Source organism: Cygnus olor, chromosome 2, assembly GCF_009769625.2.
Source record: "Cygnus olor isolate bCygOlo1 chromosome 2, bCygOlo1.pri.v2, whole genome shotgun sequence".
Lineage (NCBI taxonomy): Eukaryota > Metazoa > Chordata > Aves > Anseriformes > Anatidae > Cygnus > Cygnus olor.
The window spans coordinates 124588597-124613374 of record NC_049170.1 but is presented as its reverse complement, the minus strand read 5'-3'; the positions used below and the strand labels follow the sequence as shown (position 1 = coordinate 124613374).

General features: G+C 41.7%; 2 protein-coding genes, 1 long non-coding RNA gene and 2 other non-coding genes across 17 annotated transcripts; 4 read left to right on the top strand and 1 right to left on the bottom strand.

The window, feature by feature from the left end:
* Nucleotides 1–41: 41 nt before the first annotated feature.
* TCF24 (transcription factor 24) lies at nucleotides 42–5895 on the top strand. Of its 3 annotated transcripts, none has more exons than XM_040545812.1 (5): nucleotides 42–166; nucleotides 396–482; nucleotides 1162–1254; nucleotides 2391–2766; nucleotides 5216–5895. In XM_040545812.1, exons 4-5 carry the CDS (start codon nucleotides 2416–2418, stop codon nucleotides 5327–5329), a joined length of 465 nt encoding a protein of 154 aa, XP_040401746.1. In that variant the 5' UTR covers nucleotides 42–166; nucleotides 396–482; nucleotides 1162–1254; nucleotides 2391–2415; the 3' UTR covers nucleotides 5330–5895. The 3 variants fall into 3 exon arrangements, with proteins under 3 accessions (XP_040401746.1, XP_040401747.1, XP_040401745.1); XM_040545813.1 differs by lacking the exon at nucleotides 42–166 and adding an exon at nucleotides 169–260; XM_040545811.1 differs by lacking the exon at nucleotides 42–166 and adding an exon at nucleotides 174–293.
* Nucleotides 5896–8265: 2370 nt separating this feature from the next.
* Nucleotides 8266–12020, top strand: LOC121064402. 5 transcript variants are annotated; one of them, XR_005816493.1, is made up of 6 exons: nucleotides 8266–8382; nucleotides 9452–9490; nucleotides 9619–9736; nucleotides 10199–10294; nucleotides 11041–11133; nucleotides 11652–12020. It is a non-coding gene; the product is annotated as an uncharacterized LOC121064402 (long non-coding RNA). The 5 variants fall into 5 exon arrangements; XR_005816495.1 differs by having other exon boundaries at nucleotides 8309–8382; nucleotides 9046–9490; XR_005816491.1 differs by lacking the exon at nucleotides 9452–9490 and having other exon boundaries at nucleotides 8279–8382.
* LOC121066717 lies at nucleotides 10887–10965 on the top strand. Its single transcript, XR_005817937.1, has one exon. It is a non-coding gene; the product is annotated as a small nucleolar RNA SNORD87 (small nucleolar RNA).
* On the top strand, nucleotides 11491–11569 carry LOC121066718. The gene has a single exon (XR_005817938.1). It is a non-coding gene; the product is annotated as a small nucleolar RNA SNORD87 (small nucleolar RNA).
* Nucleotides 12021–12162: 142 nt separating the features above from the next.
* On the bottom strand, nucleotides 12163–24709 carry MCMDC2 (minichromosome maintenance domain containing 2). Of its 7 annotated transcripts, none has more exons than XM_040545802.1 (15): nucleotides 23701–24709; nucleotides 22583–22727; nucleotides 22360–22490; nucleotides 22204–22263; nucleotides 21817–22012; nucleotides 20730–20852; nucleotides 20443–20550; nucleotides 19029–19157; nucleotides 18287–18518; nucleotides 15863–16068; nucleotides 15376–15542; nucleotides 14836–15012; nucleotides 14158–14300; nucleotides 13651–13760; nucleotides 12163–13139 (listed from the first exon to the last, which is right to left on the bottom strand). In XM_040545802.1, the coding sequence occupies exons 2-15, from the start codon at nucleotides 22680–22682 to the stop codon at nucleotides 12973–12975; spliced, it is 2049 nt and encodes a 682-aa protein (XP_040401736.1). In that variant the 5' UTR covers nucleotides 22683–22727; nucleotides 23701–24709; the 3' UTR covers nucleotides 12163–12972. The 7 variants fall into 7 exon arrangements, 6 of the variants coding, with proteins under 6 accessions (XP_040401736.1, XP_040401738.1, XP_040401737.1 ...); XM_040545804.1 differs by having other exon boundaries at nucleotides 23941–24709; XM_040545803.1 differs by having other exon boundaries at nucleotides 24280–24709.
* Nucleotides 24710–24778: the final 69 nt, after the last annotated feature.

The window sequence follows — 24778 nt, the reverse complement described above, 5'->3', positions numbered from 1 at the left end:
GCGTGAGGCGAGGCCAGCCCCGGCCCCTGGCGGCCCGTGAGGGGCGAGCCCCGCCCGGCGAGGGGCGGTCGCTGCCCGGGGCCCGGTGGAGCTCTGCGGGGTGGCGGGGGGAGCTGAGGTTCCTTAAAAGCCAAACCTCCTCTCACAAAATCCGAAAGGGAGCGAGGTGGGGACTTGTCACTGCCCGGAGGGTTTTTATTTGCCTCAGTTATCAGCGGCGGAACCTGGCCCCGCAAGGTTTCGGGCTGGGCTGAGGAGGGGTGCGGGTCCCGCTCCGTGGAGCAGAAGCACGGGTGTGCGTCCCCTCGGGTGCTCCCGGGCCCTTGGGTGTTGCTGCAGCTACCTGAGGGGCACCTCCCGTGCCCACAGCTGGGTTTTGGCTTCTTTCTCCTCAGGCCCGGGGCTCCATCCCGTGTAGATGTGAAGCCGCTGCAAGGAAAGCTCCAGCTTCAGAGGGACGCGCGAGGAGATGCGGTTTTTAGGTACATGCTTTCCTATGTTCTGCATGTCATGTGCATTATAGTTGTAAATTTGGTTGCGCACCAACACGGCGAAATCAAAATTGCATGCAAACCTGCCTTAAGCCTGCATTTTGGTATTGCTAACCCAATGTGTCTGTGTCCTTGTGCAACTTGGACTTTTCCAGTAATTGGATAAAACTTCTTTGCTTCAGAGGGATTCGATGGGATGGTGAACAAGAAATCTTGCTGATGAAACCAGCAGTAACACAGACTTCTGCTTTTGTCCATGACTATATTGACTCAGCAGCGGCAAAGGAGATGATGTTTTTGCCACTAAAATGTGCGCAGAACCAACTGTGACTGGGAGGGAAAAATACCAAGAAAGAATACGCTATCACCTTCTTTTAAGTTTAAGTTAAAGGAAATAGACAATTTAAGGACTGCTTTTTTTTTTGCCCTCGTTCAAGACAAGCTCATGTAGACTTGCATGAGTTTTATTTTATATAGATAATAATTACCACAGTCTTTGTCTGGGTTCCTTGTCTTTCTTGAAACACTTCGCAAAGTCAAGGTCTAATTTTGGTAAATTTAGATCTTCACGTTTTAGACATTCATGTATATCAATTTTATTTATTTCTTTTTAAATTACGTTGTCTCTGGCTGCTTTAAAAACTCGTTCTTGTCCTTGCTGTCTACCCAGGACACCACAGAAACAGCAGCTCTCCAACAGGGGAAAGCCAGGAGCTGCCTGAGGGATTCGGAAGGCTTGCCTGAAGAAGAACAACTGCCTCAGGTATTATTCTAGCTCTGGAGTGCTGTGCTTCGGGGAGGAATGATGGAATCGCGTATTGCAGGGGAACTGAATGAACTCCTTAAGGAACTTGAGTGGTAGTACGGGTAGAGCTGACAGTCTTTTGGAAGTTGGGAAAGACTTTTCAGCAGTTATTTCCGGCTTTGCTCAAAGGAGGTTTTCTGCCATTGTTTTCAAAGGATTCTTTTGCCCCCCAATGGCCAAAATACAGTTTGCAAGACTTTAGGTTTGACAAGCGCAGAAAATCTTGCGTAATGTTAGGTGTGCAAGGACAGGTGAACGCCGTTCCCGATCCTTTAGACTCATGGACCAAATTTCACCCCTCTAAAACACAGGTGCTGTGTTCTGTGGCTCCATTTCCATTTGCATTGGCAAATAACGTTTTTCTTTCTTCAGTTAATGGAGCCCCAATCACCTGTTAGACCATCGACAGAAAATATAGAGTCTCACACTGCAAATTATACAAGTGGTATATTAAAAAAAAAATCACAGCCTAATTTTACTTGGTTGTAAATGGGAACCACTGTGATAGCACTGGTTTTTCTCAGAAAAGCCGTGTGATCTGTGGAGTAAGAGTGACTGACAGAAAGCGCTTGGTGTAATAATACTACTTAAACTTTTTTAAGGGCTTATATTAAGGGTTATGGGCTTATGTTTAAGGGTTTAAGTCTGATTCTGTGCCTGTGTGTGGCATCAAATGCACTGTTTTATGAACAGTGAGCCAAAAAGAAATTCATACACCTGCCTGTAGGCACCCCCAGTCATCCTAGAGCTGGCAGCACTCGGGTTTCTGATGATTGTTATTTCTGGAAGGCATTCACTTCAGCACGGTGAGGTCGACTTAATGCCACTCTGTGCTTTTTCTCCTCTTGGCAGGGAGAGAGCTGTGTTTAGCTAATTATTTTGTTGTGCATACACACAGAACCCATGTCTGTTTGCAAAGATGAGGTTAAAGAAGGGTGCCCTGTGCCCAGTGGGAGCACCGGTGGCAGTTGCATGGGGCTGAGGCTGGGGATGGCGAGGAGTCGCAATTCTGCCCCGGTGCCGAGGTCCTGAGCACTGAGGGGAGCCCACGGCCGGCAGAACCCTGGCTTTACGGATGCTCTTGTCGCTTACAGGATCCTCCCGCCGGCGAAGCTGCCCATGGACTGTAGGCACTTAGCTGAGAGCAGCAAGGAGACCTCCAGCCCCAGCTTGGAGCCCGAGGCCCCGCCGCCCTCCGCGGGGCAGCGAGCCGGGGCGGCCCCCGGGCGACCCGCGGCTGCCAACGCGGCGCGGGAGCGCAGCCGGGTGCAGACCCTGCGCCAGGCCTTCCTGGAGCTGCAGAAGACGCTGCCCTCCGTGCCGCCCGACACCAAGCTCTCCAAGCTGGACGTGCTCCTCCTGGCCACCACCTACATCGCGCACCTCACGCGCAGCCTGCAGGATGAGGAGGAGGCGCCGGGAGAGGGCTTGGGGGCCCTGCGAGGGGATGGGTACCTCCACCCGGTCAAGGTAGGACGGCTGAGGAGCAGCCTTCCCTCAGTGAGGAGGTTAATCGGTGTTAAAATACTGAGATGAAGCTAAAGATTTCAAGCTGATTTACTTTGCTAGAATTCACACGCAAAAAAAGACTGCCTTAGCTGAGTACGCCCGAGTGGTATGACAGCGTACCTAGGTGCCAAGGGCCTGGTGGAAATACCCTGGAGCATTTCTATTCCAGCTTCAGGGACTTTGCACAAAAATGTCAAATATAGTCAAAGCCTAAACGTGGTGGGACCCCATCTCTTGGAGGTGAAGGAGGGGGCAGCAGCGGAGGAGTGCCAGTATCTTCTTAGTGTCCATGTGGAGGCCTGGGAGACCCTCACCAAACCCATCAGAAGCCACCGTAGGGCCACCAGGGTGGTGAGATGTTCCCCAGCAGTGATCCCAGCCATGGCAGCGTCTGCAGGCCTGCGTTGTGTCTCCTGCTGAGGCAGCCAAGATACAAAATGTGACATTAATTACTGGCCGTGAATTAATTGCTTCTGTGAAGGTGTTTTTCTGATGCATTTACTTCATCTCGCATGTGCCGCTATTTCCCTTGCCCCAATCGAAAAAAAAAAAAAAAGTCCTGGAGATGCAGAGAGGGCATGAAAGGGGATCTGCTGCTAAAGAGTACCTGGGGATGGAAACTGTTTCCAAATCCATTGCGCAGTGACCGATGCGACTCCGAAATACCATGAGGTGTTTTCTTTGGCTCCAATCTCAGGGAGTGAGTTAGAGCACTGCTGGTCTTTTTTTAAGAAGCTAATGAATTCAGAATGATTTAATTAAGATTAATTTGTGAAGTAATTTCTAATTCCTATAAAGTGACTAATTCACAGAGAGCTCCTTGTTCCCAGTGTTGGTCGCTGTAAGAAGCGTAACGTGAATGTAGGCTTCCTAGGCAGTTCAAATGATTAGCAGACTCATTAGGGAAGCAAAACCTTTACATAAATCAGAAGATGGCAATAATTTACGAAAAAAAATAAACATTGTGGTGTATTTCAAAATAAGTTCTCACTAGCTTCAGTGAGTTCTCTTGGCCAGGGTAAGGGGACACAGGTCTCTCACGGCTCTTTTCAACAGCTGCCGACTACTGCTGGCACTAAAAGTAGTTATTAAAGCAGTTAAATTATCCAGCTGCGCGTTTCCCAGGCTACTGGAATACAGCAACAGTCGATTCATTTAGAAGTTACTTTTGATAATCCTATTTATGTGTCATTTACCTGTAGTTAATTTTGCTAAAGATCCTACCAGTCTGACCAAACTTTCTAAAATTCTGGGTAGTAAATGAAGTTTTAGTTGGAGCTGGGATGAAGGTGTCACAGATAAATCACAGTACGTGCTTCAAAAAAATCAAAGGGCAGGATATGAGAGTGCCGGTGCAGATAAGGACTGTGACCACACTCATATCAAGCAGACTAAATATAAAGCGTTAACTAACATATGCAGGTACAGTTTTGTGTACACCAAACAAGAAACGTGTTTAATGACTTTAAGCCAGGTAAAGTCTCAGATGCCTTATTAGTGATGAATTCATAAAGCAAAGCTTGAGATAAAAATACCGAATGAGATCCTACGGTCTTTACAATGTGAGAATGTTCTGCTTCTTTGTGTCTTTAAATAGAAGGTTTGGGATTTAACTGTGTTTCTAATGATTTGACATGTCCCTCTTTGTTACCCAGAGTAAAACTGCCAGCCATTTCCCAAAAGTGTCTTTTTTTTAAAAAAAAAAAAAAAAAAAAAAAAGTAGTACTTGGAAGAGCAGGCTGGCTGTTTCAGGTATCTTTGCATCACATGTGTGTGACCCGTTATGTTTTCAAACATCCAGCTCCAATAGTCAACGCAGCGTATCGAGCTCGAGCTGAGCTCTTCCCATCCAGCAGAAGGGCGCACACCTGAAGTAACGCAGACTGCACGGTGATTTCCAGGGCTGCTGAGAAGTGTGAGCGGCAAGAATAAACCTTGCCTGTATTATGCAGACAGGCTGGCACGAGTTGGTGTATGCACACGGGCTGCAAGCGGTGCAAACACTGGGCTACCCCAGCAGTGACCCTGTCACCACCAACAGGAGCGCTTTGGTTTGTCTCACTAGCAGAGCAGTGAGAGAAAGGCACCATACAAATTCTGGTGCGATGCCTCACCAGCTTGACTTACAACTGTTTGTTGGTTCATGAGGATTTCAGGAACTGTACCTCACAGTTTACTCCCACAGAAAGTACCAAAGCTGCAATTCCATTGCTCAGCTCGTAGTAACATTTTCCAGTAAGTGGAAAAAATGCAACCTGTTTGTCAATAGGCAAACTGCTGCTATGAATAGCAACAGATTCCTGTTTTCTGGTATCATGATTCCATCAGCGTTTAAAGCTTTGCTCAGAATTGCATTCAGACTGCAAAGGTCATAAGTATTTCAGCACCATGCTTGTCTCTTGTCTTGCAGAAATGGCCAATGCGTTCCAGGTTGTACATTGGAGCTACGGGACAGTTTTTGAATCACTCAGCACAAGGAGAAAGTGCAAACCAAGGAGAAACTTCAACAAATTCGCAAAACTAATCTCCTTTTTCATTTAAAAAAAAAAAAAAGTTATTTATTACACCATATATATATATTTAAGTTTTAAAAAAAACACATCTACAGGCTATAATTCCTGAAGTACTGTTTGTGGATCAGAAGGACTTGATTCTTAAATGTAATTAATACCTCAGTAACTTAATGTGGCTTATCATTGGTTTCTGTCAGAGAGGGCGTTGCTGGTATCTGAACTAGGGGAACAGGAGAAGGCAGTAGCTGGCAGCACCAACATACAGCACAGCAACAGAGGCAATAGTGCTAACAACAGGTATTCTCATCTACTCCAGTACAGGAAGTTAACAGGTACGCTGCAGAAAAAAGGGGGAGAAGGGGAAATGTGATATTGGCTAAGTATAGTGCAATACAAGCTCTGAAAAGAAAATGGCCAACAAGTCTGGAAATAGTGAAGATACTGCGTGCACTTTCTTCACCCCATGAAGCCAATGGCAAAAATCCCACAGACAGCAGTCAGGACAGGGCTTTGTCCCTCAGATAGTCATAAGTGTATGTAGTTATACTTTGAAAATGTAGGTGCATGTTCACTTCAAGTAAAAATGTGAAGAAAAATATTTACACACATACAGCAAACACAAACTGCTCTGCAAGTTAAATGTAGTTACATAAATTAAGTACTGCCTGTATCAATCCATATATTTGTGTTGTGTGTGGCAGGGTTTAAAATGTATTTTAAGTGTTACCCCAGTACTAGCGTTTTCAAGACATCAAGATTCATTTATCTTGTCTTTTTTTGTGGGGTTCACACATTCAAGTAAATGAGCTCTAAGAGTTGGCTTGTTCATGGCACATTTTTCACTTAAACATCTTCTATATTTAGGCAAGAAAAATTGAAATGAAATGCACCAATACTGTCTAATGTATATGTTCTGTTAAACACTGTACTTTTCATATCATTTATTGTTATTGTTAAGGTAAATATTAAATATTATTCACTGGACATTATTTATTGAGTTACAAAATCTGTATCACTTCAGTTTCTCATTGCATAGGACCAGTAGTTTCTAATAATAACATTCTACATTTATAGTAACTTTTCTGAAGACCACTTCATGTTCTTAAACAACATTTGACAGGAAAGGAAAACAAAATGCTGGCAAGAACAACCATTTCCAAAAAAAAATCATTTTGTTAATTTCATTCTTGGTTGAAACTTGTGACACCTTTCAGAGATGCTGAGCATGTCATTGCAAGTTGAGTCACAGAAAACTGGGTCTCCTGTGTAATAATGTGTATCAGAATTAGCAGAGCCATCAGAAGTAGCTGGATTGACCATCTAGGGTATGTGGGAGAAGCAAAGTGTGATAAAGTATGGTAAAACCTGGAGCTTTGCTCCACAATTTTGCATTCTGAGCTTTTCACAAGAGTATTATTTTTAAATACTAAAAATATATTAAATATTTAAAAAATACATATTTAAGTGTATATATATATTTAGCTATTTTAGGCATATATTTATTTACAATTGTAAGTGGCTTATTATAAGATAAGACCTGTGAGCACCATTCAAGCACATGAACTACTGTTTAATGGAAAAAAAATACAAAAGGCCAGCTTTGCAGAGACAAGCATCTACTTGTAAAGAAGAGCCTCGCTTTTTAAAGAACAGTAATCATGGGAGTAAAAAGTGGGTTAGCACAACCTGTCATTGTTGGGACAGCTATTTGTATTGAGAGATATTAGAGAGGAGACGTGAAGAAGTTGTAAAGGTGGCAAAAGATAAAACGCTGACAACTGTGCAGGGTGCCAGGAGTACGTTGAAGTACCAGATGAAGGTGGAAGATGCAGATTATGTTTTGGGCTGAAAAAATGTCAGATAGCAAGGCAGAAGCATAGTGACGGCAGGTTTTGTATGTTACCAGGATCTAAATGAATGGCATCAGGTCAGGGAAAAAAGGACACGTGAAGTTTCAGCCAGAAGTCAGTGTCAAACCTCCAGCTGCTGCTGTGCAGCAGCAGGCGGGCAGTAACGTGCATGTGAATCATGCAGATGAAATGGCGTGGGGAAAACCCAGGGTGTGAGTATTGCATGCTCTTACCTAACAGTGGTGCCTCTTAAATAATACACCTGGAGGGGACAGAACTCAGGAAAGCCAGAAAAAAAAAAAAAAAGAAAAAAAAAAGAAAAAAAAAAAGAAAGAAAGAAAAAGAAAAAGACTGCCCACCAGATTTTAAAGGCTGTTTCCTCTAATTTAATTGAAAGGTTCTGACTGCTTATTCAGGAGGTAAACTTGTCAAACGGGTAAGAATAAGCACTTTAAAAGCATGGCAAGTAATGAATAGATGGCTTGGAGAAAACATCTCTCAGACATTTGTGAAAGTGATGGAGTTTTTATTTGCTAGAAGACATCTGATAAAAGGGACAAGAAAACAGAAGGGGCTGCTTTGCACCCATACTGTTCATATAAATTGTTGCCATATATGTTACAATGCAAATATTTTAGCAGTATCTTATAAAAGATTAAATCTCTATAGGAATATATAGAATTGCAGCTGCAGTTTTGTCTTTGAGGAGAATTGGACGTATTTGTGAGTCAGGAGTATTTTTTCCGAGGCAGGTTATTACAGATCTCCTGAACTTGTTTGCTTCACATCTGATGTCTGAAGGGAACATTAAATTTCCTAAGAACATTTGGTATTTTTGTGTGCTAGAATACAACTGTCTGGCATTTTGCACTGGCAATCTTCCAGCATTTGGGGTAATATTCTGCCAGCTGTGCTCAGACACAGATACCACAGGATACAATTTTTAACAGGGTGACTTGGGAAAACCTCGGTTATTGTGCTTAAACCGTGCTTGTGCGCACTGACGAATGCCAGCACCCCACAGCCCCCACAGCCGGTGCCCCAAGTAAGGGCCGGGCCCCTCACGGGGCCGCCTCTCCCCGCCCCGCCCCCACTGCGCAGCAGGACACTGCGCATGCGCGGGCCCGCCAAAAGCGCCGCGGGCGGCCGCCATTTTGTTCTTTCCTCAGGCGGCACCGAGCGGGGTGGGAGCTCCGGGCGGGACGCGTGTGTCGGTGGGTCCGGGTCGGTTGTGGGCGGCTGCCGTGTTGGCCGGGGCTGCCTTCAGCCAGGAGAGGGGTGCGGGGGCTCCGCGGAGCCGTGTGGTGGCGGGCGGCGAGGGTTATGTCCCCGTCCCGGCGGCGGAGCCCGGCCGTGTGTGAGGCGCGGTCCTGGGCTCGCTGCTGCCTCGGTGCAGCCCCTGGGGGGCTCTGTTTAAAGGATATAGCCTAAAAGAAAGACATAGGCAGTTTAAAGGATAGGGGTGGCTCTGGGCTTTGGGGGCGTTGGGTCACACCTGGTGCTTCGCGTGAGGCGTGCAGCGATAGGTTTCTGAGCTTAAAGGCGTAATTGCTGGCGTTGTTTTATAAACGCCATAAGCTTTTCACTTGAAAGATGAGCGAGTGTTGCGCTCTTGTGATTCTGCCTCGGGTTTGGTCACCAAACGCAGCCGATCTGACACCAGATGGCATCACACTGAGGCCGGAGCTGTGCAGTTGAGGCTGGTGCCCGCTGGCCGAGCACGCCTTGCAGGAGCGCGCACGTGGCTTGTGGGTGTAAAATGGGTCTAATTAGTGCGCTCTGCGCCTGGCAGGCTGTGCCGGCCGCTTTATCTTCTGGTTCATCGAGTCTTCAAAGCAGTAACAAATTAGACATCTGAAGAGACTTCTTTTTTGCAGATAAGTCACTTTCACTGGCAAGCGCATCGCCCTAATTCTGAAGATAAATTACCCTTTTTCCCGCTGGGGAATTTGGCTGGTGACCCTGACCATGCCCTTTTTGGATTGTAGGCACAGATCCCAAATGGTCTGAGAGAACAGGGACAGCCCCAGGGCTATAGCATGAGTACTGACCTTGGGTTCAATCCATAGGAAAACCTATGGTGTCAGTATGTTCCCCAGAGCAGGGCAAACAAAGTAGGGTTAAAGGTTGTCCTGCTGTACCTGGTGGGGTTCTCATCTCCCCAGTGATGAATGTTCATTAGGAGCAGCTTAATCCTAGTCACTCTTTGTTCTGGAACTTCTTAGGTAAGGTGCTATCTGTTCAAACTTAATCTCAGCTGATGCTGTCTGCTTTTCTCCCCAGGTAATGATAAAGCCAACAATGCTTTCACTAGGTCAGCAGGTAGATCGGTATTTTTTTGACTGGCTTACTTTCCCTGGGGAAATGCTGGTGCCTTCTGCTAGTGGCTCAGAGTGGCGTTCTCATAAATAAAACCTCTTTTGTTCATTTGTTTCTTTTACTTGCTTTAGGCAGCAAAAGAATTTCAGAGATGAATTGGTTTCTGGCTTTGGGAATCTTCAGCCCGGACTGTGCTATGCTGCTATCATGCAAGCAGAAAGATGTCACGTGAATTCTGGAGCTACAGAAGTGAGTATTTCTTACTGCACTTAATGTTGAGGAAAGCCTCCAGAGCTGCCTCTTGAACTTTAGGTCTAGATTTCTGAAGCTGTTTTATGGCTTTTAAATTTTCTTGCAGGTGGAACAAGGAGGAATATGAGCATTTGCATGTAGGGTTAAGTCTTAAACTGTCCTAGATTGTATTCCGCAGTTAGCACAGACTAATTACTGAGTGCTTGGACTGCTGGCTGGCTCTGCTGTTCTCAGCTTGTGGCATTGTCACAAGCCTTCTAATTTTTAAATAATTTTTTGTGTGTTAAAACATCACAGGGCATATGTCTCTACTAGCAAGCTGCTGTGATGGCTGTTACATTGTGGGCCAAGGAGCCTAAATATAAGCCTTGTTTTCTTAGCCATCTTGACTCAAGTAGTATTTCCTTGTTGTACTAAACTTTTTTGCTTATATAATGACTCCATTTGTTTATTATGCAGCTGAATTTTGCCTTTGTACAAACTATTTGATCTCTGGGGCATGGACCAGTAGGCCTCTCTTTCTCCTTCAAATGCTGTCAGCATGAATATTGGAAGGTGAGGTTTTTGTCCACTCTTAAATGAACTTAAAATGTTGCTTTTTGTTCTTGACCTCAAACCTTGTGACAGTAGAGAATTTCTTGAGGGCTTTTATTTGAGGTTGGAATTCTAAAAGATGGGTGGTTATAAAACATCTAATGCTTGCTCCTCAGAACAAAGCAATTGCAGTCCAAGAATCCTGAAGGAATCAGGAGATGCTTGTGGTAGCACTGGAGAATCCAGACTTTAGCTAGAGAGAAACACAACTTGTGCTTGGAAGCATGCACAGATGCTAGCTGAAAGCGAGCAGCTAAAGTAAAGAACAGTGTGCTTGATTCACCCTCCCTGCTAGCACTTAGCCACAGCAGTCTGGTGGAATGCATGCCCAAGGGAAAGGCTTGAACATATCAGCAGGGACCTGCATTTCTTGTGGCCAGAGAGCTTTTCTCTTGGTCCTGGCTCTACTAAATTCATTCTGGTGCTTAATGGTTGGAAACATGCTTCTGCTTGGATTTCCAGAAGCACGTCTGTTGAGACGAGCATAACAAATCCCCTTGTGTGTGATACCTGGAGAAATAGCAGCAGTCTTAGCACAGGCAGGAAGCTGTTTGCTGGCATAGTGATGATAACCCTTTGCCGTTTACCCAGCTGATTTTTTTGATGAATAACATTGTATCTGATGTGCCAGCTCATCAGTATTTTTTAGTATCATGTTCCAATTTGACTTGCTACCTGTGTTTCTGATTTTACTTCGCCTTTTAAAGGCGCTATCAGATGACCTCTGGTGTCCTCAAGCTGTGTGTGTACGTACAGCCAGCAGCAGACTCCGCTGACTCCCAGAAGTGTGGCTGTTGAAGGTAAGTTGCTTTCCAGCTGTGGTGGCGCAGTGCTCAGGCTCCAGGCAGCTGTACTGGGAGCTGGTGAAGACAGGTACGGGGCACTGCTGCTGGGTGGAGCTGTGCTGGCTTATGTCAGCCAAAGGTGTGCCCTGTTAGCCAGGGTGCTTCTGGGCTGCTGACTGCTTTTGTTCTTGACTTGTGGCACTGTTACAGGTCGTAAAGTTTTTGCTAAAAGCATCACAGGGGAGAAGCTGGGCAGAGGCAAGGATAAAAAGTTGTGCTCTTTGAAAACTTTTAAGGATATACATTCCTTAGTATGGTTTGTCAGAAATAACTTATAAAACTTCTGTTGAAGTCTATTATGGAAGTAATTTTACTGGCATAATGATGAAATCTTTGCCGTTTACCCATCTGACTGGTTATTGATGTGTATCTTTCAATCTGAAATGCCAGTAAAAGTTAGTAACTTTGTATGAGGTTGATAAAAGCTTATAGAAGACTGACTAAATTTGAAGTGTTTTTTTTTTTTTCCCCAGATTGAAAACAGTCTGAAGTGTGGATTTCTAATGCACTTGGAAATGCTGTTGTGGCCCTTCTTGCTTCTCAGAAATGCTGCTTGATTCAAAGACTGAGTTCAGGTGAAAATGTGAATAATACCTGAATGGAGTTCAGGTGGGAGTGTGACTCTAGGAGGAGAGGTAGCCCTGCGGACACTGTTAGAACTCAGCATTGGCAGTTGAGTGCACTCAGAATGATCAAATTTGGAAAAAGCAAGTGTTAAAAGATGTAGGAGAACTTGTGTGTTACCTTGTCTAAGTGAGTGTTTATAATGTTAACAGTGGCAACTGTTATGCTCACTTTCAGTGCAGTGTTTGCGTAAATAAAATCCTGAATTTGTGTTTTCAGTGGCTGTAGTTCTTTGCTAAGGCAATGTGAGCTGTAGCAGCATGATCCTGCTGGGTGACCTGAGCAGCAGGCACACGAGCCTTCAGTATTTGCTCAGCTTGCCCAGATTTGAATGGAAGTCTGCACACACTGCTGCTGCAGTTTTTTTTAACATGGACCTCTGATTTAAAACTTGCTCAGTGTTATGCCTACTGTTATGTCTTTACTAGGAGAACACAGTAAAGGAAAGTCCACAGCTGGAGGAGCATATATCTACCACACTACCTTTTACACTTCACTTTTTCAATGAGGTAGTTAGACTTGGAGCTCATTGAGCTGCCAGCCTACTGGGTCTATTTTTTTTTGCTTTCCTGTGGGGTTCTACCCTCCCTTCCAGTTTTTATCTAAGTTCATGTTGTGCAAATACTGTGGTTTTTTTTTTTTCAAACTGCAGGAGCATACCAACATCCTGGTCTAATACTGTGTTGCTATAGTGTAAAAGCAAGACATAAAACATCAAGCAGTATGGTGACTTTTTTAATACATTTTAAAATTTATGTCTAGTACATGAATAATAATTTTAAAAAGTTGTCTTACACTGGAGAAGTGGTTGTAATGTATTTAAAGTATGCCTCACTGGGTAATACATGTGAAAAGAAGCAACAAGAAAAACTACAGAAGTTTCACATTGTTGAAATGAAATGCCAGGTTCTCTATTCCTATTTTAATTGTTAGTAGTAGCCTTAATAAAAAAACTTGTCCATTTAAGTGACAGAAGTAGGGGTAGCCAGGAACAGCCACCTCTGCCTTTCAGCACCACTGTCAGAAAACTTGCAATTAGGTCCTGTCAGCTATGCTTTAATCCTTAGCAAAATAGCACTGACCTATCTTGTGAAAGTGTTAAAAAGATGGTTGTGTGTTTCTCCTTAACCCCAGGCCCAGAAGGGTAAAGTAGGAGCTTTGGGCTTTACTTCACTCCTCATTAGTGTTAACATGAATTCCTGGGCCATACGCACTGATAAACTTAAGCAGCTGATGGTGGCACTTCCGTAGGTAAATATCTCTCTGTTGCAGGGAGTTCTCGTTACTGAGGTCAAACGGAAATACAGCATTTGGTTCGATGCATAGTGCAGACTTACCTAAGCAAAGAAGAAATCGATATGTACGGTAAAGACTTGATAAAACTTCTGCCAGCCCTGTTAAGGAGGGGAGGGGGAAGGTGTGACCTAGATTCCTTAGTGATACAATCCTGTAAGTTAGCATTTTTGTGATACACCATTATTCTTTTCTCACTGCCAAGTTTGCGCATGAACAAACGTGACCGATAAATGAAGGGAACACTTTCCCCAGGGAGAGTAAATTCTCTATAGCCACAGTTTACCCTGGACCAATGATGCAGTTCCAGATGAGCGGTGTCTCTAATGCGCTTTCATAAAGGATGGAGGCTTTGTGCTGTCCTGAGGCCTAATGGTGTGCGGCGCTGAGACTCATTAGGCAAGTCAACAAAGATTTTTTCCTTATCTCAGTTCTCAACAGTGGAAATTTTGGGCTTTCACTTAAAAAGAAGTACCTTTATTACTGCAGTCAACTGAGAAACGTTTTCTGAACTGACAAAATATGAAAGTGATATACCCAAGACTAAATGTTTACCGTGCTTTAGGGTAAGAGATGATTCGAGCAGCAAGATGGCAATCAGCGCATCTTCCTCAAGTACCTTCTTTCTTAAACTTAGCTTGGTATGAGCCTTAGACAGTGAAATCCTAGGAGATGAATATAAGCATGTTAGAAACATTATAAAATAGTGCAGAAATGAATGGATTACGTATTGCCCAATTTCAAACACTTCTGTGAATCACAAGTTAACACTGCAGTATCTTTGCGTTTCTTCACTTGTGCCATAGAAAGCTGTGATAATTTAAAGCCCCTTCTTGTTTGTCTAGGCAGCTTTAATAATTCTTAAATCACTTTTTAATGTCTTTATTTTTTTCAAAATCAATATTACAAATAGTATTAATCAATGTTAAGTAGGATTCTTTACACCTGAACATTTTGAAATTTAAGTGTCTTGTCTAGATTTTTACTTAAACTTCGGAGCTGGTTAGCACAATTCCGATTTGAAATGGAGATGTTTCTTTTTCCATGAGGAGTAGGACATACAGAATTTTTAGTGCAGATGCTGATAAGTTTGATCCATGCATAGAATCTCTTCTCACTCTGCGACTCGCAAGATAGTAGCCCTGAATGAGGTTTTCTGCTTCTGAGCTCATTTCAACATGGAGATTCTTAGCAAACAAAATAAACTAGAGAGAGTGGACACATATTAAGTAACTGCGGAAAATAAAAAAGTTACCTTTTAACATACCCCTGGCATAGTAACTTAGTTTAGACAGCATATTTCACCAGTAATTTTGATAAAGATGCATGTCACCATCCAGCTGTGCATAAGGATGGGTTTCAGATATTAATTTGATACCTGTTAATCACACTAGAGATACAGTTTATTTGGAATAAAATATTGTACAAGTGATTGTAAACTATTCTTGTCAAAAGGAGGTATTAGAGATCTGATCTCATACAGGGGTTAACTTAGTATGTTTTTCAGAAACGAAGTCAAACAATTTACTATTCTGACCCTTATAAAGAACTGAAGCTACATTTACCAATAATCCTAATTACTGCTAGTGGGAATGGGGGGGGGGGGGGGGGGGAAGGGGTAGGAGGTGAGCATTGACAGGTTTAAAAATAAGCAGAGTATCAGGACAGAACCTTCTGATTCCAGAAACAGTATGATATCCCCAAGTATAATGAATTTATGAATTATTAGATATTTGTTACCTCTTCATAATCCTGTGTTCTGAACTGCTGTGAGACTCTGTAGAGGGTGGCTTCAGGATTAGTGGCTTTTTTCAGGACGTGATGCACAAGAGGAAAAGACAGTCGACATGAAGGAAATTCATCGTATATCAAAAGCCCAAAAACATCTAGAAGATTAGGTGGAAGCAAGCTCAAGTCCTAAAGAGAAAGAAAATTTATTTTGGGCTGCTGACTAGGAGAAACATTGCAGTCTTTTCAATCTGTAATGTACAATATCTGTGCGTGCTGAGTGTTGTAAGATTAGCTAATGAACTATCTGTAAGAGATGCAGTAATAGTCTTGTTTCAGTAGTAGCTGTCAAAAGGTATTCTGAATAAAAGACAAGGCATCTACTTTTGGGAAAACTAGCTCATTTTAGAAGATACTTGATTTAAAGTCACTTAAGTTGTAGCCTTTTGAGGAATACTAATAGATTTGTTTTCTGTATTTTTCAAGTTGAAATAAGCATAAACAAACGACTGCCATAGTTCAGTTACTGCCATAACAGGATGTAAGTTTTACCATCTGCCCGATCAGAAAGCTGTCCTTCGGCATATGTTTCTTTGAGGAAGAACCCACGTCTACATAAGACCAAAAATTGGTCTGAACTGAAATAGTAACTTGTTGGTCAGCCTCTTCTCCATACTTCTTCCCAGGAATGAACAGTGTTGTTGTCCTGCTCTCTAGAACTAGCACAGGACAAAATACATCAGTTAAGTAACTAATCTGGTTCAACTAAATTCTAGTTCCAAACACAGAAGCTGAAAACAGTAACTATTATTATATTTCACTCCATTGTCATGATTGAGTCTTGGCATTTTCACACCACCAGTTTTGAGGATGGTGTATTTGTTGTTGCTTTTTGTTGCCCTTGTTTCTTCTAGACTTCTTAAAGTAGCTCTTACCTTTTCCCAGCATTTGAGGGCCATAAACTGAGGAACAAACCTAGCCCTGATTTTGCATGTTTGGTTCATTTTGTCCCCTCATTTGTTAGTAGATGTGAAATTACCGGATTGTAGAAGTTCCAATTTATCCTTTTTGTAGGTACACAAGTCTCCTATGTAACAGATACCCCCCTTAGCAAGCAGAACGCTGCAAGCTTGAATACTAGCACGTCCAGTTCCATGTTTATCTTTGGATACAGAAGGAAAGATGTCACTAGAGGATGGGTGTCGTATGCCACGAGACAGAAGACACATGCTGTAATTCAAAAGCCTAGAAGATGAAATAATAGTCATAAATTGTTAAAATTACTGTTCAGTTTTTAAAAGCTTAACACTGTTCTTAATACTTTGTAACAGTATTTATATATGTGAAGATCTGCTTAAAAAGGATAAATAAAACCACTAGCAAAACTAAACGTTTAAAGTACATTTAAACACAAAGGTAGAAGCCCATGCTTTCTCTCCAACAGCTGCAAAAAGGACTCTGTTTCTTACACATTTAACATATGAGGCTTGTGACAGAAGTACTTCCTAGGAAGCCAAGGTCTTCTAATTCAACCCCTATTATTAACTCCTATTCCTGTTCTAGAGGAAAGTAGAGGATTAGCAGTTCTCCTGGCCGTCTGGGAAAAACGAACGGGCTGGTAACTTGCACGCTCTGCCTGCCAGGGTTGTGTCCCAAATTCTTTTTGAGAAAGGAGGGTGTAGGATTTCTTTTTCAACCCCTACACTATGTTCCTTGGCACAAAAAGGTTGCAAACTGGTTCCACAATCAAAGGCTCCTAATGATTTTAAGATGTCAGAGCATGACATCTCCTATTGATAAATGGGATAAAATTATTAATTAAAATACTAAGTAGGAGTAAATAGACTATTATATCAATATAAATATGTAGGAAATGTCTATTTTGACAGGCTAATGATAATAGAACGTGCACATACAAACAGTACTAATGACAAAGTACCAAGATTTACAGCATACAACCATTTAAATATTAAATATGTTTTGATTCTTAAAACCTGAGTTCCTATTATTTCGCCCATGAAAGCTTCCTCTTACACCTTCTGGGGAAAAAAAAATCCTGCAGCCTACTTTTTTTTTTTTTTTTTTTTCAAATTCAAACTCATCTCTACAGTTAACTTTTGAAATGGTAAATTTAAGAAAGCGTTATTTTCCCACAACAAAAAGCAATAATACATTTGTTGAAGAACTCTCAAATGAAAATAAAACTCATGCCACTTTCAAAGATCTTTTCCCCAAGTAAAAACGAAGCCCCGTTTTGGGTTGGAGAAGAACACAATTCTTTTGAAATGCACATAAGTAAGTCTGAGGTTGAGCAGGTGGAGCGGGGATGCTGTATTCAGCTTGTGTTGGCGGGTCACAGTTCCATGAAGGGGTGAGCACACTGACGTGTACGTACAGAACAGCAGTTTGTTCAAGGCAACAACAGATGGCTTTATGACCAGTGCGTCGTGATGTACCTGATTTTCGATACTTTATCAGAATAGTTCTTAGGAAAAAGCCATAAAAATACCAGTATCTGTTGTGGTTTAATCCCAGCAAGCAGCTAAGCACCACGCATCACGGGCCCACTCCCATGGCTACCACCCTAGCTGCATGGGGGGAAGGGACTCAAAAGGGCAAGGCAGTTAGAAGGACATTTAGACGAAAAGACAGACGTATAGAAAGAAAACAGGAAACGAAGGGAAAGGGAAGGGAGAAGAAAGGGATAAGGAAAAGAAGGAGAAAAGGACAGGAGAAAAAGAAAACTAAAAGGGGGGTCACCACCATTGGTCACCACCAGCTGACCAGTCCAGTCAGATGGTGTGGGACACCCCTTTGGTCACTGGGGCCAGCTGTCCTGGTTCTGTCCTCTCCCAGCCCCTGGTGCACCCCCAGCCTCCTGGCTGGCAGGGCAGCACAAGCAGCAGAAGAGTCCGAGCTGGTGTAAGCACTGCTCTGCAACAGCTAAAACATCAGTGTGCTGCCACCGCTATTTTTGTCCTAAATCCAGAACATGGCACCGTATGAGTCACTGTGAAGGAAAGTAACCCGATCCCAAGCAAACCAGGACAATATCTGATTTACTCATTGCTTATTAGCAGAAAGTGCTGATAGCTGGGAAATTGGTGATGAAAAGGCTCAAAGTGACACAGGATTTGAAAGTAGAGACCTTTGCTTTTATCATCACCAGCTTCTGGGGCAACCTTCAGTTTTGATTTCAGAATGTTTAGTTTGACCTCTGCTAAACAGTGCTAGTCTTAAAAGCTTACTGAGACAATTATGAGAGTGTCAAGTTTGGTTTTTTTTTTAATTAGTGAACTTCTGATCTAGATTTATCACTTGAAATAGAGATGTCTCGTGGTTATTTTTATGAAGTCATAGCCCTGTATATTTTAAACATAGTCTTTTGCTTTTCACGCAAGACCAATCCTATTATCTTTAAAAATACTTTTTAACTTATGTAAGAAATTAGGAATCTCTTTACCTATCAATTACTAAGGCATCGCTTGTCACAACCAACAGATCCAGGTAATCAGCACTTTCCTTTTCACACGTCTGTACTAGACTCAGCAATAGTGCGAGTTTCAGGGTGTTGTAAGTGCCTGGTGGAACAACTTGAGAAGCAAAGATATTGGCCAGTATGGCTGTAAACCTCCAGCATGAATCTGAAGTCAGTGAGAGCAGATACTTAAAATTTTCACCAATAAAAGAAGGACCTAATTGAAACAAAGGAGAGATTAGCAAACACTAGAGCTGTGCAGATATATTAGACCATGACACCATTCCAATCCTCATACAGAAGCTTACAAAGAACTAAGATGTTTATACATTAAGCACAAATTCAGAATGTAAGCAGCTGACACTATTAATTTTAGTACTCTAAAGGCAGCAGACACAATCTTCTAAACCCAATGGAATAAGCACGGAGTAACAAAATGAAGTATCGGGTCCGTTTCATGCATGACTTCCAAGCACCTTCCAGTAGGGGGAGACGGAAAGGAGCAGTTGAACTGCGGTAAATAATTATTTCATTTCCCCATGCGCGGAAAGAGAAAGGGGCAGAAGATATTCTCAGCTGCCGGAACACATTTAGGACTGTAGGAGGAAGGTCCCACAGTGGTTTTGTAATCGGGACCTTCAGGCAATAGAGAACTGTATGGAGTTCTCAAGGTTTTGTTCTAAAATGTTTTTCAGCTTTTTTGTCCAGTTTAATGGGACTTTCTTACCGTTTGGTTTACAGAGCTGTACGCTACTGACTTCTATACATGCTGTAGCTTGTGGGCCATTTTGTACACAAGTTGGAATTCCTATAATCTTGTAGTGGTCTCCTATTGTCATTCTATTGGCCAGTTCATCTGGAAATGAAAAATAAAATACAGGGGGACCTGAAGATGTTTTAGGGCATAAAAAAAATTAAAGACACAGTCAGAAAGCTTTTATTCACATTCTGACCGGTTTCATTTTTATCACTTAGTTGCAGAAAACAGTTGGATTGCAAGTTTACCATAGTGGACTAGGAGCAAATGAAGCACGCAATTCTAATTAATTAGTGCAAAAGGTAAGGAAGGCAGGCTGGCTGAGGAAAAGTAGGTTCCTGATGAAGAAAATGGATGATTTATTTATTTCTGCATTGAAAGGAAAATGGACAGTTGTCTGCAAGTATACATTCCTACTCTGAAACTTGTGATGACCCCATTATCAGTTACTGTCCTATAACATGACATAAAAAACAGAAGTGCACAAAAAAGAGATCCATAATATACAGATTTCAAAAAAGACACACAAACATAGCTTTGTGTGAAAGTACAAACCTTTGTACTTCTGTGCATTATTTTTTTCAAAAGTCACATTTATTTTTGGAAGGCAAAGTTATGTCCAAACACAAATCTCAGTCTGTGAGATCCCGTCTAACCTCACTGGTGACTGAAATCTGTGGAATTTTAATGCCTGTGTAGATCACAGTTTCTCACCTATAGATTGTTTTGTAACAGTACATGCATAGTTGCAGTTTGAAGTGTATCTCATGATCTTGGAGCTACTGTGAGTTTTCAAGGAATGAACTGTACCATTCTACAGACTTTGTTATCATATCAAGTATAATAGTGTTGGTTTTTTTTTTGTCTGATTTTGTTTAAAGAAGATTAATGGAAGCGTGACAGTGGGGTGTGATATTAGTTGGATAGTCACATCAGAAATCATTTAATGTTTGCAGTGGAAGGCAGTGGTAGTAGAAGCCAAAAATCCTGACAGAATCCGGAAAACAGCTACTTTGAGGAAGGATGTTAAAAACACATGAAATTAGTGCAAAACAGTATGACCAAAGGAAGTAGAAAGGAGGAAAAAACAAGCTTCAGGTAGAACGTGATACTGCAGAGCTGGCCTGGGGATTGTAATTAAATGAAGTTATAGAAGTGAACACAACAGTTTTGCTATGTGTATTTCTTAATCATCTGTGCATACTGTTTAGTCACCTGGCTACCCCTCTCCCTCCCCCATTTATTAGAGAAAGAACCTCAATGTGAATTATCACGATTTCCACCATTTTATCCACAGAAATGGATCTGTAAGAAAAATGCAAGGAATTATTACAATTCAGTTCTAAAACATTTCTGTCAAATGTCAAAATTAAAGTTCACTTACCTCTCAAGAAAACTGTAAAAGTCTGAATCCTAAAATGCGATTTATTGTTGGAATATCCTTTTAAAGCATTAAGAACTTTTGCATCAATCATTTCAACTATTTGTTTATCTTTCAAAATAAAGGCAAGGAAGAGGTTAGTTCTCTTTAAAACAATACCAAGCTTTTTTTTATTCTTAGATGACTAGTACATGACTAGCTTTTTTTCCCCCCTTAGCCATTTTGTTTACTTACTATGTAACAGAAGTAGGGAAATAATAGATCTAAAAATAAAATTACGTATTTCCTACCACCAAGTACTCTAAACTTCATATCTTCTTGCAGGGGTGAGGAACATAAACTGCACACAAAATCATTCCTCACTGTGGCAGATTCTGTAGCTCCAGGCAGATGCACTCTTATGTACCTAAACCCTGAAACAAATGAATTTACCAAACGTTTATAAGGAGGATGTGGCTTTCATTTTAAATTTCACATTAAGTATAAAAGTAGTTAAAATACTGGACAATGAAATTCCAAATTTGCAACCATCCTGTGTTTCTTCAGATAAGCATGCTTTCACGCGCTACGCTTCAACTAAAATGATCTCGATCATTTATTGTAGGCTGACCACGAGATGGCAGAGTTTCCTATTACACGTTCCTAACTAAAATGGCTTGGCCTGACAAGCAGCAGGGAGCAACTGACTGCTTCTGCATTGTGTGGGAATGACATCGGATATGTATATTCCTCGCCACTAGTACGTGCCCTCATCAAGACATCATTATGATTTATTCTACTGTCTCCCAGCTTTGGGATTTAGCTTCTATTTTATAATTTTATGGTCTCTGTTACGGGAAGAAGCAAACAGCACTGCCCTAAAAGTACTTAAGACCTAATCCTGCAAAGATGTATCAGTAATATTAGATAAAGTAGTTCCACAGAAATCAGTTTTCATTAAAGCAAATCTGCTAGAAGCTTTTGCCAGGCACTTAAGCATACTGTTACATGGTCTTTTTATATAAACAGAAGGAATACAGAAGAGACAGCTTCCAAAAAAAAAAAAAAAGTACAGTATTCTACTGGTACAGACTTTTTTCCTTCCAGGGAATTCATTAAGTTATACCGGAAATGTATCTCTTCTCATATAAACTATCTTCAGGATTAGAAAATGGATTATCGGTATAGCTGTACTCACAAAACATTTAATAATGCTGACCAGCTGCTGGCAAGGTCCATTGCTGCTGTCAATTAATAAAAATCGTGCTGTACTCATTACAAAAAGTCTACATCATAAAACTGCATAGGAAAATGACTCTCATGCTGGATTTTTAATCTGATAAACTATCTAAATTATTAAAAAGCTTTTGAAATAGTATTGATTTCATTTTTTACTACCTTCAGAGAACGGACAGGTTTCCTCAGTACAAAGAAATCTTGCTCCTTGTGTATATTTTGTTACAATTCCCATTGCAATGACTATTCCTTCAGACATGTAAAATCTATGAGATGTGTAGTTAAATGGAAATGCAGAAATACTGAGAACATAACTTGGTAAAGGTGGTAAATGTGTTGGCTTCAGCAGTATACTAATCTAACAAAAGACAAAATTGCATTAATACTATAATTTTAATTTCAAACTGCTGTTTATAAGTACCATTTACTTACATGAACAAATGCAACATCATATATAAATAGCTATTAGAAAAAAAATCAGTATTTTTTAATATGTCACCACACTTAAAAGATTTAAGATCTAATTGGGGGAAAACAATGCAGACTCACCTGGGCCTCTGCCTGCAATTGTTCAATTAATGATAATGTCTTAATAGCTACAAAACATACCTGTAATTGAAAAATACCTTAATCTTAGAAAGGAAAATCTAGTTAAAATATAAAAAGATGTGTTTTTGTCAGCTCTGACTACAAATATACACTTACTGACTGAAAAATCTCTGCAGCTTTTATGGGATTATGAAGAATGTAGTTTCCAAGAGTTGCATCCAATTCAGCAATATCAGAAGGATTTATTGAAATAACGAAACGATAAACAGCATAACTTTGTTTTGAGTCTGCAGGAGCAAAAGTTGTCTTAAAAAAATAACAGAGATTTATTTAACAATACGTATCAACGTTAACAGATTATCTACTGAGTGAGCAATACCGTTATATTTTTTGCAGTCGTGCACAAATTTCTGAAGGCCACCACTTCTGTCAAGGTAAATAAGGACGATTTCCTTCATTTTCTGTATTTCGTCCTGCATCTTCCAGAAAGATCTTCGTACTCTTAATCAGAATGTGAGAATAAGCTGTAAAGAAATTAGGTCAGAATTTGTCATGCTGAAATAATAATACAGATATATGTTAACAAAGACATACAAAATTAGAGTATTTTTTTCAATGTCATTCTTTAATATTTTTAATACTACCATTAAATGGGAATCTCTTTCCAATGGCTGAAGCATTGTCAATTCTTAAAAGAATGCTCTAGTATTTTTCTTCTCTGATTAATGAATTATTTCACAACCCAACCACTAACCCATCAAATTAAAGGCTGCATTTAGTCCTGCCCTATGTAATTTATAGGCGTAATCATCCTAGCAAAAGTAAGACTTAAATAACCACTTTATCTGAGAAGGCTGTCTGTCATAGTTGTTTGAAGTACAAAACCAGTCAACATCTTTTCTTAAATCAGACTTTCTTAGTCTGCTGTCACCTCCTGTAGCATTTATTTAAGGCGTAGATCTTGCACACACTTGTGTTGTGTTGTACACTTCATCAGCGTACACAGGTCAGTTCTTATTCTGATGGAAAAAAGCCTTCAAGACTACAGTTTTGGTCTGGAAGGTGACTATGCTCTTCAGTGTTGTTTTCATTGCGTGTTACTCCCATATCTGCATTTTTAGAGTAAAATCTCACCACATGAAGCACTTCACTTACAAATTTACTGTAGAGGGAGAACTAAGGCCAAAATGTGGTACACATGTCTATTTTACTGCCTTACAGGTTTTCTTTTAAAAAGTGTCATCTGTCTTCTCTATAAACGGCCAATATGAAACCACGCTTAAGTCTTCAAAAATAGATTTAACTACTTGGCACAGGACAAAAACATAGAATTAACAGGCTGAAGAGAAAGCAAAGCTCTTTGTTTATGAACGATAACCTGTAGGAAGTCACAGAATTGGGTGTTGGAGTACAAACAGATCAATATTTGTCAGTGAAATAACTGGGTACCCGTGGCGTACCCTTACAGCGGTTGTGTAAAACTTCTGAGAAATGCACCTTGTGGACTGGCTAGATGTGTTGTAGTGCCCTGGGGTATCAAATTTTAAGCACAAATTGAAGAAGAATTTATATTTGGGATTCTTTTTCAGTTTCTTTGGGATTACTCCCACACAATTGCTGCTCCATCCCTTAAAATCTCTCACAAGAAGGGTCTCAAACCTAACAGAACCCCAAAGCACCTCAGCACAATGCCTCCCCTCCCTCCCTGCCCCAAGACCACTGCCCAACCCTTCCCACCACAGCTGAGGGGCTGGCGTCCCCCGAGAGGAGCGGGGCGATGAAGGGAGCCCGACGGCAGGAGGGGGCTGCCTGCGCCACCTGCTCCGCCTCAGCCCGGCAGCCGTTGGCGGCAGGCGGGAAAGGCGCCGCGGGGGAGCCGCTGAGGGGGGAAACGCCGAACCCGGAGCCCGGCCCCAGCCGCTGCCCCCTCAGGCCGGCTACAGCCCTGGGCAGGGCACTGAAAGGATCACGCACCGACCCTACAATAAATAGTAAAGCCAGGATGGTTTTAAAAACAAACAATCTCTCATTAATAAGCGTTGCATAGTCTACTGCATTTAGCATAAGCAAACTTACCTCCCCAGACAACACCACGAAATTCTTTTTTTGCGTGTCTTATTTCGATTAATGTTTTTACAACTGCCATGCAGCACAGCCAGTCCGCTGCTCCTGCTATCTCACTCGCTCTCCTCCCTGGTCAGAAGATGGGAGAGCACAATGGCAGCACCTTTCGTTTGCTTCCACAGCACCAAGAAGAAGGGCCTTAACGTGCTTCTCTGGAGCAGGAGATGGATTCCAGTGTGGAACAGTCCCTTTCACTAGGGACAGGCCAACAGCTCAGCAAAGTCTGCCTCCCTTTATCAACTATCTGCCACCTGAGGAAGGGAATGGCACAGGTCATGCCTCTGTAGGCTCCCTGCAGCTCTCAAAATCCAGATTTTATCATCATTTCAGATTTCATAGAATCATTAAGGTTGGAAGAGACCTTCAAGATCATCTGGCGCAACCATCCCCCTACTACCAATATATCACTAAACCATGTCCCTAAGCACCACGTCCAACCCATCCAACCTTT

Excerpts from the sequence above, each read along its gene's own strand:
- TCF24 (XM_040545812.1), top strand. The coding sequence starts at position 2,416 with ATGGACTGTAGGCACTTAGCTGAGAGCAGCAAGGAGACCTCCAGCCCC. Across the intron at positions 2,767-5,215 it reads GGTACCTCCACCCGGTCAAG|AAATGGCCAATGCGTTCCAG; the intron begins GTAGGACGGCTG and ends CTTGTCTTGCAG.
- MCMDC2 (XM_040545802.1), bottom strand. The coding sequence starts at position 22,682 with ATGCAGGACGAAATACAGAAAATGAAGGAAATCGTCCTTATTTACCTT. Across the intron at positions 22,013-22,203 it reads AATTGCAGGCAGAGGCCCAG|ATTAGTATACTGCTGAAGCC; the intron begins GTGAGTCTGCAT and ends GTCTTTTGTTAG. Across the intron at positions 18,519-19,028 it reads ACAGCTCTGTAAACCAAACG|GTCCTTCTTTTATTGGTGAA; the intron begins GTAAGAAAGTCC and ends TGTTTCAATTAG.